The sequence below is a fragment of the Neomonachus schauinslandi genome, chromosome 11 (assembly GCF_002201575.2).
Source record: "Neomonachus schauinslandi chromosome 11, ASM220157v2, whole genome shotgun sequence".
NCBI lineage: Eukaryota > Metazoa > Chordata > Mammalia > Carnivora > Phocidae > Neomonachus > Neomonachus schauinslandi.
This window is the reverse complement of record NC_058413.1, coordinates 90684935-90701587: the sequence shown is the minus strand read 5'-3', so window position 1 is coordinate 90701587 and position 16653 is coordinate 90684935. Positions and strand designations below refer to the sequence as shown.

Genomic DNA, 16653 nt, shown 5'->3' with positions numbered 1-16653 from the left:
AATTTTTCTTTAGTTTACACTGCAAACCACCTCCTGTAAACATCCCTCCTTCATTTCCAGACTAGGGTTAAGTTACCCCAAATAGGTAACTCCTTCCAATAAAGGTAGTGCAAAGTCTCTTGGTTGTATCCCAGGAATGCTAAAGCCTCTAATAACATGGGCTGTGCTCATCTCTATCAAGGGCTATATATTACTATATCTATATCTATCTCTCTCTCTCTCTCTCTATATATATATACATACATACACACTCTCTGTAGCTAACTTTTTCAGAAAGTAGATCCCAAATAATTTGCAACATCGGAAGTAAAGCTGCAACTAAAGATGTGTAAGTGGTGAATCTCTCCATGTAACACAGGGGCCGTCCGGTTAGGACTCTTTCACTGCCCTCACCCCAACCAAAAGATCTCCCATTCTAACTCCTATTCCAACCACTTCTTTCTGCTGACCCCGAGTCAGTCAAAGTCACAGAAGTTAGCAGAGCAGCTCCATTCCTTTCTCAAAGTTCTTGCCAGGATGCCTTTTAGGATGAACACTGCTCTCTACCCTTGTGTAAAATGAGAATGTTGGCAGATAACCCATGAGTGGCCCGGAGACTGCTTCTATAAACATGTTGCATGCGAGAGCTGAGTTCATAGTTTCGTATGTTAAGAGACATGCAGGTCACTAGCGTTTCTTCCAATCATACTTCATCTCATCTCTCAAAGCACCTTCTCATGCTAATTCTTACATTTGAACATAGTGTCTCCATCCCCCCTCACTCAGTTCTAAGGCTTCATCAAGGCCCACGTTTTGTCTTTAGTATTGCTCATAGAGTTATATGATACCCTGCTATCCTCTCTTCTAGATTGTTCTGGCCAAAGAAACTGGATATTCAGTTATCAGCAAGCTCCTTTCTTTCCAAGCTTCCATTTCCCAGTGCTGTTTTGTCCTCTTGCCCTTACTGCTCACTCATCCCAGGTCAAATGGTGAAAACATACTGGTTGCTGGATCCAGTCTTGGCCCCCTTCTCCATGCTGCTCACGTTGCTCTAGAAATGCCCCATTCTCAGTAATGTTAGGTAGATCTGAAACACCCTCACTAAATGTTCCCGAAAGTAACTCAATAGCAACAGAAAGTGGGATGGGGAAAAAAAATGCATGAAGCATGTTGGTTTTGGGGTTGGTCGGTGGCAAAGTTTGGGGGATGCCATGTGGTACTGGTAATGCTTTTTCCTGCAGCACTTAGCACGGAATATTAAGAAATTACTGCTAAAAGATGGTCAATGGAGCCTCAGCCTGGAGGTCTGTAACTCCAAGTTCCAAAGAAAAGCAAAGTCATGAGAATTTCCTAAGGCCCATACCTATCGACTGTGCCCAGAGAGAAGAGGTGCTACACTCAAATTCCAAGAATATTTATACTCTCCCTGAACTAGCATCCACTTATTTTTTTGTTTGTTTGTTTTATTAAGTAAGCTCTACACCCAATGTGGGGCGTGAACTCACAATCCCGAGATTGAGAGTCACGTGCTCTACCAACTGAGCCAGCCAGGGGCCCCAACTAGCATCCATTTTTAGCAGCTCATATCAGAAAACAGCCAACTCCTTAAACCTACATTAAAATGACATTAATAAAAGTCATCCCATTGATTATAAGCTCTCTAACCATCGAAAAATAAGCATCAACCAACCTAGAGGTATCAGGATGAGAAAATCACTGCTTTGAGGCCATTCAGGTTGTAGGAAGGAGAATTTTTTTTTTATCAATATGCAATTTTGTCTTCAATAGTATAAAAAAAGTGGGGAAAATTATAGCTCTTACCTGGATTTGCAGTCCATCTAAAGGAGAGCACCTGAGAGATGTTGAGGGAATCACTGAAGATAAACCATCAACCTAACAAGTCCCAGCCATGAGACCAAAGTGACCTTGACTGCCCTTCCAGTAAGCTAGTTGTTAGCCAAGAGCACTAACCTCTAAGTGGAGTGCTAGTTGATGCAAAGAAATCCCTGAAAGGTCTAAATGTGATAGCTACTTTCCTAATGGGCTGATCCCTTACAACTTCCTTTACTGTGGATCACTTAAAAAGTTTTTGGATGTTTCTATTACATCTTCTCTTTTTTAATGAACAGCATGAGGACAATAATTCCCCACTTACCCTCTTTGAGACAGTGGCCCCTGCCGACCGAGTGTACGGATGAAGAATGAACATCTCTTACAAATTCACGTGCGTAGGTAGGGTCAGAAGGAATATCCCAGCCATTTTTCAAAAAGAAATACAAAACGCAATGTCCAGTGACTTTGGTGCTCTGACAAGAAATAATGACATCTGTCAGCGGGGTACAGAGAGGGAGAGAGAGTGAGGAAATCCTGCTCCCTTTGTTCTGTACATTCTTTTTTTTTTTTTTTTTTAAGATTTATTTGTTTGACACAGAGAGAGAGACAGCTAGAGAGGGAACACAAGCAGCAGGAGTGGGAGAGGGAGAAGCAGGCTCCTGGCTGAGCAGGGAGCCCGATGCGGGGCTCGATCCCAGGACCCTGGGATCATGACCTGAGCCGAAGGCAGACGCTTAACGACTGAGCCACCCAGGTGCCCCTGTTCTGTACATTCTAATCAGTGAAGTCAGAGCATAGGTCACAGTACTGGTGTGCCCACACCCTGCTACAAAAAAGCTCAACTGGTACTCCAAGAGGCCAAGATTACTTTAATAATTTTTTTTTAAAAAGTTTAAATGGCAACACAACCGTAAAGTTGGTACATCACAGAAACAAAGGTCTTTGCAGGCAACACTGATTGGGAATAGCAAAACACTTGGTTGGTGAAAAAAATGAAACTCTAAATTATATACAATAGTAGCTAAGGGTGATATTGAAAAACAGTCTTATTTTTACTGTGACTCAAGATTTAACTTGCCATTATCTATTGCTTATTTATTCAGGGTTGTAAATAATACTTATATAGAGACATAGAGATGTGTAAAAATGAAACATTGTGAAAAAAATACAATTTTTCAATTTCATATGAAACTCAAAGTATAAGTTTTGTCCAATATGGAATGTACCTACATTGGTTTATATTAGGGCTCTAAAATCCATTTAAAAATCGTCTTTTTGTTTTTAAAAAAGGAACAGCTGACCCACCATGCAAGTTCGCTGTATATCTTGCTTGCTCAAAATGAGCATTTTCAGGTGAGGCCTGTTTTTTCTGCCCAAAGTCTAGTGTGATTCCGTTGAAGTTGTACTGGCCCGATTGTGGAAAGAGTTTCCGTGAAGTTGATGGCAGCATCTGGATGAGGGGCAGTCTAATGCAAAGTGAGTAGAGAAGAGGGAGGTGAGAGCCCAAATCCTTATGAAGGATGACATTCAGTTGTTAAATTTTAAGGGGTATCCAATGGCTTTTTCCAGGCACTCAACTAAAGAGCCAGCGGAAAGAAAATCCCTCTCTACTTCTACGAATTTGATATAGATGGATTTGGGGGAAACCCCGGGATCCACAAGACAGTTCTGAGACAAAAACCCATTAATACCAACCCAATCTTTGCTGAAGGTTTTGGTATTTGCCTGGAAATGTAAAAATAAGCATTGCTGGAGAGTCCTGACCTCAGCAATCCCGAGGTAGCAATAGATTATTCGGGTGGGTTCAATTTCCACCTGTAATGAGGCTTGTGCCGAGAGGGTCTCCAAGTCAACCCGGCCCTCCTTTCCTGGGTCCAGAGAACGTCGCTCCAGGTGTGGCGAGGGGGGCCTCTCCATACATTCTTCGTAGCCAATGGCATAAAGGCCTGGACTTTTGGGAATGCCTCCTGGTAATAAATACTGAACCACGTTCCCACCAGTTGGTTTGGAATGGGCAATGGGTATCCAGTCAATTTCCATGTGCAGCTCCAGGCACCTAGCTTCACTGATGGTGATCTCTAAAAACTTGTAGTAAACATTTTTCCAGTTCATTTTCTGCACGCGGGTCATAATGATCCGTCCCTCAGGCTTCTCGGAGTTGAAGTACTCCCGCAGTCGCTTGCCAAGGGGCACCTGGGAGCTGATCTCAGCATAATGGTAACGGATATCCTCTTTCCAACGGGTGTTATAACCAATTCCAAAAATGGCCAGTTTGTTAGAAAGATGAAGCCTTGAAAAGTCCGTCCAGCTCTGAAACAGTTCCCACTTCAATTGTACTGATTCCAAAATCTGTACAATATTTTGCATGATGTCTCTCTTCCTAGAAAGACAAATACAAAGTCAAATTCCTCAGGTGTCTAGCTCAGCACGGTGCAACAGAACTTTCTGCGATAATGCAAATGTTCTATATCTGTGCTGTCCAATATGGTAGCCATTAGCACTTAAAATGTGATCAGTGTGAGATAGGAACTTTTTAATCATAATTTGAAATTACATTTAAACAGACACATGTTGGGCACCTGGGTGGCTCGGTTATTAAGCATCTGCCTTCGGCTCAGGTCATGATCCCAGGGTTGTGGGGTCGAGCCCCGCATTGGGCTCCCTGCTCAACGGGCTCCCACTCCTCCTGCTTGTGTTCCCTCTCTCGCTGTCTCTCTCTCTCTGTCAAATAAATAAATCAATAAAATCTTTAAATAAATAAATAAATACCCACATGTGACTAGGGGCTACCGTATTGGGACAGTGCAGGTCGAGATAAACATAGTATTAAAATCTGAGAAACACTCTTTCCTAGGAAATTTCTAGGAGTTAAAGATAAACTGCTTTCCATCACTTCTATAGTCTGGCTGTGTTAAACTTAGTAACTATTGATATGTAAGACCCTAGGATTTCAGAAACCCAAGGATCAAGAATTTAAAAAAAATTTTAATTTATTATTATTAATTCCAGTATAGTTAACATGCAGTGTGATATTGGTTTCAGGTGTACAATCTAGGGATTCAACACTTCCATACAGCACCCACTGCTCATCACAAGAGGTGCACTCCTTAATCCCCATCCCCCATTTACCCCTCTGGGAATCATCAGTTTGTTCTCTATAGTTAAAGAGTCTGTTTCTTGCTTTGTCTCTTTCTTTTCCCTTTGCTTGTTTTGTTTCTTAAATTCCACATACGAGTGAAATCATACGGTATCTTCTTTCTCTGACTGACTTATAAAGTGGCTATTATACTGCATAGGATGGCCTTCCGACCTAAGTACCAAAAGCAGATGAAGGATGTTGTATTCAAAAGGCATCCCATATCACTTAAAATAATGAATAGCTTAATTTCTGACCTGAAAGTTCTTAGAGTTCAGTAATTTTGGCCCATACATGCTTGCTGTAGGAAATGTACAACTGATTATGTCTAATGGCCTGATGCAGAAACAAAACGATATTTTCTTCTGTTTGTCCGAAACTCATTACTACTCCCAAATGTAGAACTGTCAGTTAAGCACAGAATTAAGATCTGAGAATTCAGATGGAAAAGGTCTACATCAAGCTTAGAGGGGAAAATGAATGAATGGAGACTATCCTAGAAAACATTTTCTAAAGGAGAGCAAAAGTATAGAAACTATTCCAGTTTGGATTTGGAGAGTTAACAGAGTAAGGCCGAATGTGCTGGGAAGTTTTTGTTTCAAATGCTGCTTAACTCATATAATCATAACTGATTCTTCACGATAATTCATGCCCTACACATGAGCATATGTAATTACAAGTTTGTTCCTCAGGTATGGCAAGACTCTGATACTGAAAGATTGAAGTCTGTTAAATATTAACTTAGCAACAATCTATTACAGTCTACATCCGTCATAGGTTTAAGCTACAAAAATACTCAACGACTACCCCCATGTATGATCAAACGTAGGCAAAGAGAAGAGGGTGTACGTGGTTGCTAACAACTTCTTGGAAGGAGACAGATGCTTGAAGGTTTCCTATTAAATCCTTGTATCTTCTAGGGGAAGAGTTTTGGGAACAAACTGTCATTTTGTTGAAATGAAACACGTAGTCATTCTCAGTCTGTCCTCTTAACTCTCTTTGGCTTTCTCTGCAAGATGACAAAATGCTAAGATTTTGTCACCTGCTGCTTCTCGGAGCCAAAGACTGCCCTAGACTTATCTTCCACTCTAGTTTGTCACAGAAGTTCTCAAGTAACGGAGTGGCCATCTAGATGAAATCACTGCATTGTTGGAGAATGGTTTCTTCTCCGAGTACACAAAGACACTCAATGATCATTCATATATAGCTTGGTGTTCATGAGGTGAAGATATAACCGTGTTTCTGCATGAATGCTTGAAGAAAAGCTCTCTTTCATAGCCACCATCCTTCCTTATCCTCTTTTGAAATGCTACACTGATCTCAAGGACTAGGCTAAGGAGTTGGAATGGAGGGCAGAGATTCTGCTCACTGATATATCCCAATGCCTGACATAAAGTAAGCACTTGGCAAATAACTGTTGACTAAATGAGCAGGTTAGGTGACTCTTCTTTATGGATGAAGGATGGTTTATTTTAACTATAGGCTATGTCTGCTAGCTCAGGCTCATCCCAACTATACTTAGAGGGAAAAAAAAAAAATCCAATGCCCAGATGAAGTTATTTTATTCAGCACTATCCTAGGCCTAAATCATCCATAAGGAATAGTTCTGAGGAAACTTGCACTGGAAAATAAATGGCCTATTAGGAACCACTTTAAAATTTCTCACCGTATGAGCTAAAACTTGGGGAGGCAGCAAAGCTGTCCATTTCTACGGAACCTGTCAGTGTCTTGCCCTGCTGATCTGATGTCAGCCTGAAGACCCCTGGGCCTAAGACTCATCACATTTTCAAAACTACAGAGCACAGTAAAAATGAGACCCGGTTATTTAAATGGCTCCAGAGAAGGGACTATTTTAGTTCCTGATTTCTGAAGTTCTAACCACGGGAAAAGTGCAGATGGTTTGAGGGTAGGGACACCAATTCTGTGAAGCTTGAGTTCATCTCCAGGTATGTCAACCAGGCCTCCTCTCAAGGTCCCAAGTGGTGAAAGGACATTTTAGTGAAGTAGACACAATGGCTTTTTTGGAGACTCGGGGTCTGAAGGGATGGGCTAGTAATAATGCATTTTTAAAACTATTCATCATCAAAGTTTCCCTTCCTTTGGGACATTCTGATGTCACAACTGGAAAACAGACCTACTTCCCAACAAGAGACGGACTCAAACTGACTGACTTGAGTCATAAACTTCTTTTTTGAGGAGTGGGGAGTGGTTACAATTTTAAGGAATAATTCTTGATCCCTAAACTTTCACCATCTCCCCTGACATGGGAGTAGCTGATACTGGGAACTCTTTGGTTCTACAGATACTCTGAAAAAGACAGGAGCATTTGCAAATCCAGTGGTGGTGGTGGTTGGCTCAGTGAAAACAACAGTTTCTTTTTTATATTGCTTGTTGCTTATCACAGCTCTTTCCATCTTGCCTATTCCCCCTCAAACATCAAGATTGCATGTGTGGAATGAAGTAGAGAAGGAGAAAAATGGGTGCTATCAATGCTTCAAGATGACCAGGTTGAAAAAAAAAAGGTGTTCCTCTACTTTCCCCCTAAATTTATCTTTTAATGTATTTGTTTCATAGATTTAATCAGGGGCTTCCTTAAAGTTATTTAAAAGAACTACAAACATACTAACACTGACTGAAACTCAGAGACCTGTGGTCTCCTTACAGAAGAGATAATGCTGAACTCTATAGGGGAGGGTCAGGTGATGTAGCCAGCAGAAGGACCCCAGCCTGGGACTCCATCTTTCATCCGTCAACAGCTTTCTTTTCCAAATGTATAAAAAGGCCACCTAAGAGCTCACTCTTTGATCCCCAAAGTGTAATATCATAAGGAATGTAAGTGCCCCTCTGGCCCTCCTGTCATCTCACCCAACCCCAGATAAACTCAGGGCCCCGTGAATCATCTTTGTACCGTAATTAAACACGCACATAGCCACATTCGAGTACAGGCAAACACCATCAACACACTTATTTTTGTGTTAATACATTTATTTCTTCATGTTGTATACAAAATTCTCACCATAGATTAACTATTGGCAAACGTAAGCTGAGCAGATGAGAAACCATGAGTACACCTGCCCCTCAGTGGTATGTCTGTATTTTCCATACATGTCTAATGACACCATTTCTGGGTCTTCCCAACGGTCATTAAGTTTAGGTAAATACACTTTGTAGAAAGAAGCATCTACTTACTGTGCTTCTTCAGAAGACTCTTGTTTTATTTTTAATGTTCTCTTTGTGACAGGTATTTCATCTGAAAAGCAAGGTTTTTGAAACAAATTATATTTTTCTAAAAACCATATTTTTCTAAGTAGCATACATTTAAGTACAGAAGTAACTGTGTTTATTTACTGTTCATTTCATACTTTCCAATGCAAGGCTGTAATTCTAGTGTCAAATCCAATGTCAGATTTATAAATATAACTCTTATATAATGAGATGCATACATTTATATGCAAGATCAGAAACCAGCTCTACAAGTATAAAATTCTTCAAGGTCACCAGTGGATTTGTAGCTAGGAGCTTAAAGCTTAATTTCACTGCAAACATGATTTTTAAAGGAACGAGAATGAAAAATGATTCTCTTCTATTTAGATTTTCTATGTAGGTTTTACAGAGCAATTATTCCCCCCAATATCACGATCAATATACTCTGCATGTTATTATTTTCTTCCCAAAGGTTTGGGTGGAACTTAACTCTCTAGGGCAAAACCCGAATAATGGGACGCCAAAGCAATTTAGACCTTATTACCGCTTAGAAATTAAAAGGTAGCGATCATTTGGCATCAGCCCTTTTTATTCTCCCGATCTTTAAGTCTCTTACATTGCGTCAGTCTTATAGTTTTATAGCTTCTTTCTTTTCTCCTTTTCCCTTTCAATATTTGAGATTCAAAAAAATAGCATTTATAGGAGATAATTAGCATTTAATTCTTTTTCTTTTGAATTAGCATTTTTCTCCATCATCAGGAATTCTGTAAAGCCATGCCTGTGCACTTTTATCTTAAGCTAGGGAAGCACATTTATAGTGCCAATCCTACTTATACTTCCTTGGAGGTTGCCTCAGTAGCTCACTGGGGAGTCAGAACATTTACTTCGGAGTGAACACTCAACTCATCACATAACTTGCTACCGAAGCACAGCTCCTGCACCAGAAGCTGGACTCGGACTTCCAAACTACGAAAACCCAAACTGGAGCATTTGTTGCAAAAAGAAACAAAAAAACAACTACCTATACCCCCGTTTAATGAGGGCACCCCAGTTTGGATTTGATGGGCAGGAGTTCCGTTTCCCAGCTACTGCCTGGATGGGATCCTTAGTGAATCTGAATTTTAAAGGAGTATGATCACCATTAAAATTCGAGTATCAGCTCTTTTCAACATAAACTGAGGCTTCTCTTCTATTTTTTGTTTGTTTGTTTGTTGTTGTTCAGACTAAAGTCTGGCTGGGGACCTTTCCCAATTCATAAACAGAAAAGTATTTGGGATAAAGGAAGGAAAAGATCGTCATGTCTAGAGCATGTGCGCCAAGAGTTAACGTTCTTGGCAGTTGTCTTAGACCTAGACGGTGCGGGATATTTTAAATTGCATAGGATTCCACCTGTCACTGATTAGGAATTCTGGGTCTTCGGGAATTCTGCTCGTAGCCAGATCCAAATGACTCACAGCAAAGCACCAGCTCGCAGTTTAGGGCTAAAGCAACGATGCCCAGGTTGCCACAGGGAGGCTGGCCGTGTGCCTTGTGCTGAGCAGCACCAGAGGATGTGCCAGGTACTAAGGACAGGTGCGCATGTAAAGCTGTACACACACACACACACACACACACACGAGGTATCACACACACGGGCTTTCTTACCCAATTCCTGATCTGTTGGATAGCCATGGAGATCCTGACTGTGGTTTCCCCAGTCCTCCTGTGGATACTCCTCCATAGCGCTGCCATCTGACCCCAGCTCCTGGTACAAGCCACTACTGTTAATAAGTACAGGCTGGCAGGGCTGAGCATCCCATCCTCCCTGACCAAACACCTGTTCCAACTGTTCAAATGTGTAACTGCTCTTTCTTTTCCCAACACCATGTTCTTTCACCCGACTGTAACACCTGCGAAGGGTCTAAGACACAAAGTCTTTTGTTATTCCTTTAAAGCTGTATTCCTCTTCCAGGTACGGACCACAGATATTAATTACTATTAGACAGACACAGACAGACAAACACAGACACATTGTTACAGGAATGCTAGATTTCAAATTCATTATTATATTAGAAAAAAAAACAAAACTAATTTAGCATTTACGCAAACATGTTATAGTTCAAACAATTATTTTGCAATTGATCATCCATTAAACAACAAGAAACATTACAACATTATTGCATGTACCCCATACACATATTTTTATGCCCCCACCCCCCCCTTTAAAAAGAATAAGGGGGAAAAAAAAAAGAAAACAAGAAATACCAGCCAGCCAATAGGATGCACACCTGCCACAGAAGAGAAAGAACTGCTCTTGTGCCCAGAATTTGGAAAAAGTGAGGGAAGGGAGGACAGAAAGAAGAATTTCCCAAAGCAAAGAATATAACCATCCTTACTCCTAAGAAGGAAAACAGGGTAAACACAACTGCCTAAACGAATCAGCTAGGAAAACATTACTTACAAAGTCCATAGTCCTTACTAACTGACTCTGTCTTTAGGGAAGTTGCTACAATTTGAAGGAGGTCAAATAAGTTATGCTACAGATCCCCAGTCTCAAACATCAACTATCAAGAAACAATACACTCATTCCTACAGCGAAAGATTAGCCAGTACTCATCTATTTGACCAACTCAAACTGCCAGCTAAACAAACCAACAAAGGAGGCCAATAATTTCCTCTTCTTGGTGGGGGGGGGGGGGGGGGTGGGAAGTGAGGTAGACAGGGTATCATTTCACTTCTTTCTCTGCCTTGTGCAAATAAAAATCACTATGTGAGTCCACAGAGTAAACCTGCACGATTTTATTATCGTGCACAACTCTTCCATTTTCTTCATGGCCTTCTAATGCATACATTAGCCCAGTTTCCTTAACTCTGTCTTACATGATATTTTAAAGGATAAATCAAGGACTTAGTGCCAGCATCCACATTTAGTTTAGTGCTGTCCAGTGTCTATCCCATCTCTGCTCCCTTTTGTTCCTTCTAACCTCCCTTCTTCTTGACTGGACTTCACTCAGAATTTTCTTGAGAGACAAGACCCTTTTTCCCTGATGGCTCCCAAATACTTTCTAACTCAACTCTGCAAAACCGGTTCACCTCAGACTTAATTTATACACATTAGCCAGACTGTAGGTTTCTCCTAAATGTGAGATTACTTTCCATAAGCTAATATATCGCATATTCTCACCAAACTAGAACAACTCCTAATAATCTTTACAGAGTCTCCATGAAGGTTCCGTATCTTTAAATCACGGTTGACAAACGACAAGAAGACACTGTCAAATACTTGGCAGATCTGTCCCTGGAGACCAGAAATCCAGATGGACGAAAGGAATAATAAAAGCATGACACATAGGATGATCTTCCTCAGACATAAACAGAGCAGTGATTAGTCAAGTCACCCCGTCCGAAAACCAGCCAGCCTATCCCCTGCATAAGCACCTGCCTTTCTCCCTTTCTAGAGATCTCTTCTGGTGCTTCCAATGATGCCTTAAAGAACTGAAGTTTCTGATTAATACACTCTTTAAAAAAGTGCTCCCTCTCTTTCTCTTTGTAAAAGACAGTCACAACGACATAACACAAAACCTTCTAGAAAAAAAATCAGGCGTGAACTTGGGAAATGTGTCACAGGGCAACCCTTCCAATGGAAGGAGACAAATGCCTGCAGCAGATCTCATTTGACTTTCTATATACTCCCCTTTCCCAGTGCCCTCTGCCCTCCTTGCAGGGACTGGAATTTGAATTGCAAACATCTCCTGCCAATTTATTTTTATCTCACAATGTCTAGTTTCTGCCTCCAAGAACACCCCAACCACTCTTTTCAAGTCTTCCAAGGACCGTACATGGAGAGTCCCAGCCGTGTCCCTTTTACCCTTCCAAGGCCATAAATGGAGATACCGCTGCTCACCACTTCCTGGCTGCCTAGAGAAAAGCATGCAGCACACAAAAGAGCCCAGTCGGATCTGTCACTGAGGGGTATTTCAGAAGTCAAGGAATAAAACTGATGCTCCTTTGAAGAAAGGTGCGGCCCTTATCAGGATGTGATATGGGCATAAGGCAAAGCCACCAATCTTTGACAATATACATGGTGGGAAACCACAGAAAAGATTTACTTTCTTTGAAACCACCAAATTGAGCTTAAAACTTTCCTTGGCTTATGTAATTGTGAATAAGGAAACCAGCAATATCTAATGATTTTAGATACAGAACAGTCAGAGGATACATTCTATATTTCATCAAAAAAGACTAAGAGATCTTGCCATCTCTTTCTTCGTGGTATACTTTTGTAATACACTTTAATAGTGTAATGTGCTGATACGTAAAATATCTATCCGGGGCCTGCAGGAAAAATGTTTGGTAATTCCTAAATCCATATGATAATAGGAATTTGATATGTTGAAATAATGTTCAAAAGATTTCCAGATTGACTTTAACTCTCTCAAGACATAAGTACACATAAGAGATACCTTCTGGGTTCAGTAAAAGATCCACAGATCCAAGGAGAGGCTGTTTGAATAGGGACACATCAACTAAGATAGAAAAAAAAAAAAAAAGTGAGAACTCAAACATGAACTTGACCACCACTACAGGAGACAATGGAATTCAGTGGAACTGCAGAGACTTTAGAAAGGGATAAAAGGAACATATGGAGACCTTCCAATCAGAAAAAGTTACACTTCCCACACTCTAGATGATGAACCAAAGCAGGCAATTAAATGACTGTGTCTGTGTCAACAGTCCTAAATAAACCAACTTAAAAACCTACTCTAAATCTGAGATTAAGAGAATGCTCCAGAATCTAGGAAAAATAAAATCTCACCTCCCATTTCAGACAGCTATGCCAAACCCAACAAGAATCTCCGTTTAGCTTTCTTAGAAGGCCATTTCCTACTCAACACAAATACCTCACTGCCCTTCCTTCTTTCTTGACCTCACTAGTCTTAGAAATGTATGGTAATTTAACCTCTAGCATTTTTTTTTTAAAATTAAGATCTCGGGGGGGGCGGGGGAAGAATTTGCTTAAAATTATTAAAGACCAGTCTAGTCACAATTGAGAATAACACTTTCCTTATCGCTAGAAATTTCCACGGTAAATCAATATTACAATCTCCTCCCTGGGGAAGAGGAGGGAGATAATACTGTATCTTGAATGCAGGCGGAGGGACAGAAGTCAGGAGCAGTCAAGACAATCTGGAAAGAAGAACTAAAGGATAGGTAACAACTTGATCAGTGGTCAAATCAGAGGAGTTGGGAGGTATCCGGTTTGGAAGAAATGCCAAGTGTTTAACGACTCCAACAGGAAAAGAACCAGCGAAAAGACTTGAAGGATCGTCCCATTACCAAAGCAGGGAGGAAAGTAAGATGGCTGACAACTGCTAATTTATGTAGGGGGGGGAGTCTTTGGGAGAGGGGGGCAGGTAAACAAAGGCAGGAGTTTTAGATTGGCGGGATTGGGGGTTGAACGGCAGCAATGCAGAGAAAGACCCAGGGTTACAGTACACGTAACATCAAATACAGTGCACAGTGCAGCTGTCTTGCCAAAGTAAGTCAATCCAGTATTGGGCTGTGCAAGCAGAGGAATCACATGTAAGCTATGAAGGTGGCTCTTCCTTTCTACTCAGCACCGATGAGGCCACAGCTGGAGCACAGCGTTCAGTTCTGGGCATCGAACCAGCTACAAGAGAGGGAAATTGCAGAGTTCAGAAAAGGGCAAATAAAATAATGAAAGGCTTGGAAAATAAGATCTACAAGTAGGGCCAGTGGTCTCATCAAAGCCCTTCCTGACATTACGTGAGCTACTTTGGGGGTAAAAAAATAAGGTGTCTTTCGCTCCCGTGTCCTCCAGTCCCTCCTTTGACTTTCGGGAAGCGGGAGGAGTTGAATTCCTTCCAGGAAGCAAACTCAATGAATCATACGGGCATATGCCCACCAATTCTGCTACTGGCTCAATCATTTTCTCAAAATTTGCCCCATTTCATACAATCATAAAATAATCACCATGACAAAACCACCGTTCTAACCGAACTGACTACAGGTGGGACAGGGTCTGTAATAAGGAGGAACGGAAATAAGGCATAATAGCTACATAAATGTGTTGTTTAGGAAACACTGGCGTGATCAATCTAAGACATCAGATGAAAAACAAAGTCAAACTGCAAGGCAGGACAGCTTAGTCATAATAGCAGGAAACAATGTTATAAGAAAAACAAGCAGTGAAACAGATTTTCAAATGTAATTGTCAAACTGGCGTAACTAGAAATGGATTACATAGTTGCTCTTAACCCTCTGGCAACTCAATGATAGATTTGAGATTTTTTTAAAACCCAAATGATTACATACAGAATATATTTATTTGCAGTCAGAGTCTTAAAAATCACATGTTCTATTTCACAAGCGATAGGGGAAATTATCCTGGGGGCAAATCTCCAATGACTAATTGTTTATAAAAGTGTTAAAAACAATACCTCAGCCTAAGCAGATGTGTATTTTGAAGCAAAAAAGGTCCTTGTGAAATACATCTATCTTCTTCCTTTAAAGTTACCGCTTTAGGGCACCTGGGTGGCTCAGTGGGTTAAGCATCTGTCTTCGGCTCAGGTCATGATCCCAGGGTCCTGGGATCGAGCCCCACATCGGGCTCCCTGCTCAGCGGGAAGTCTGCTTCTCCCTCTGCCCCTCCCCCCTGCTTGTGCGCTCTCTCTCAAATAAATAAATAAAATCTTTAAAAAAGTTATTGCTTTATTGTAACTGTTAAAACAAGTTGCTCTTAGTTAAAGAGGCAACAACAGCAAAAAAACCCACTGAGTTTCTTTCAGTATCTTTTAGAGATTCGAAATTTCTTTAATTAGTTTTAGTTTCTTACTGTGAGCACAAAAGGTGGAAAATAAAAAAACCCGAAACAGGGGGCATAAGCAAATAAACACATTTCTGCACACAGTAAGAGGGATGTTATGAGTACAGCACATATTACTACATGTGTCTGTATATTACATGGAGCTGTAACTAATGATTAGGAAGTCTCTCAAGGCAAAAACCATCTGGGGCCCGCAGAAGTTTTACCACCTATTTTCTTAGGTTTTCCATCAAATCTGGCAAGTGGATTTGCCAATCACCTAAATCCCTTAAAACCAACCAACCCTAAACCCCAACAAATCAAAACCAAGACCAAAAATACAGCACTTGTTTCACACTCCCCCACTTCTTAGCGCTACAGAGGAGGTTTTGGCAAGTGAAAGATCTTTTTATTCTTAAACTTTCCTTTTCCTCTCCAGAACAGAGGCTCTTAAACTTTTTTGGGTCATGGATCCCCTCCCCAGAAAAGCACATATATGAAACTGTTCCATACAATTTCAAGGGGAACGTGGATTCTCTGAAGAACCCATACAAGAACCCCGGGTTAAAAAGCTGCTCTCTACCATGGTGTGGTTTCTTCCATAAAAGAACAGAACGGGTATTAGTCAGAAGCCCTAAAACAAGGTAGACTTAAGTTGTGTATTAGGTTTTACAAGAAAGTCTAAAGATTGGGACAACCAGTTTAAGGACAATTTAACCAGTTTGCTCCGTATGCTGCTCATTTAGATAAAGCAGCATTAATATTTCCTTTAAGAGGTAAATTAGCCAAATTCCCCTGCTTTTGGAAAGAAACAATTCCTAGCAGTAAAAACATACAAGGATATCAATTTACTTACTCATCACAGAAATACAGCACTTTTTCCCCCCACCTCCTAGGGAAGAAATCTTTTTCTGAAGTGGCAATTAAGCAATATTAAGTGATTCATAAATTATGCCGATTATCTGTTCCAATTGAATCACATAATACGTGATTATTCATTATCTGATTCACTTATCAATACAGATGCTAGATAAATTACCTAAGGTGACAACTTACAACAGGGACATTCACACATCTAGAAACAAGTATAGGAAAGGAAGTCTTGACTACTTTCTTTAGTAGTCACAATGGCTAAGCTTTAGCATCCTCCCATTTTAATACTGCCTAAAGACCAAAGGGTCTCAAAGAAATAGGCAGTGTCTACACTAGTTAGTCCTTATGCAACGGACTAAGGGACTAAGTCTGATCTATTATTCTGCTGAAATCGTTCATATCATGGTGAGCAGTGTCTTAATTACTAAGAAGAATGACCCTCAAACTTTGTCCTTAACTCTTTTGAGCACTTGACACTATTCATCACCTGTCTATATCACTATTCTTGCCAGATAATCTCTTTTGTAAGACATTATATAATAAACTGATTGGCAGCGGGTGGGTGGAGCTGCCCAAGGCTCTAAGAGCAAACCATGTTCCAGCTTCCAAAATATGGATGTTTTGAATGGAAAAGAACCTCAGAGATCATGTAGTCCACCTTCCTCACTTAACAAATGAGGAGACAAGGACCCAAGACAAATAAGTATTCCTTTGAAAGGGATTTGGCAAAAAAAAAAAAAAAAAAGAAAAGGTACCAAATGCCACTCACATGTGAATGTTCCCTAAGAGAACTATTCCTTAGATCAAAAGCTCTGGGAGGTAG

At 40.6% G+C, this 16653-nt stretch overlaps 1 protein-coding gene across 4 annotated transcripts in view; it reads right to left on the bottom strand.

Annotated features, from left to right (window-relative positions):
• Positions 1 to 2618: 2618 nt before the first annotated feature.
• MSANTD2 (Myb/SANT DNA binding domain containing 2) overlaps positions 2619 to 16653 on the bottom strand; it is a 31399-nt gene continuing 17364 nt past the window's right edge. The window contains exons 1-4 of one of the 4 annotated variants that reach the window (XM_044919318.1): positions 13713 to 13732; positions 9797 to 9896; positions 8138 to 8198; positions 2619 to 4192 (exon numbers count right to left, since the gene is read on the bottom strand). In XM_044919318.1, coding sequence (XP_044775253.1) covers positions 3340 to 4192; positions 8138 to 8198; positions 9797 to 9872 — 990 coding nt within the window. In that variant the 5' untranslated portion in view covers positions 9873 to 9896; positions 13713 to 13732 and the 3' untranslated portion in view covers positions 2619 to 3339. Of the gene's footprint in view, positions 4193 to 8137; positions 8199 to 9796; positions 10053 to 13691; positions 13803 to 16653 lie in introns of those variants that run through there. The other 3 variants (XM_021696317.2, XM_044919317.1, XM_021696318.1) reach the window with 3 other exon arrangements.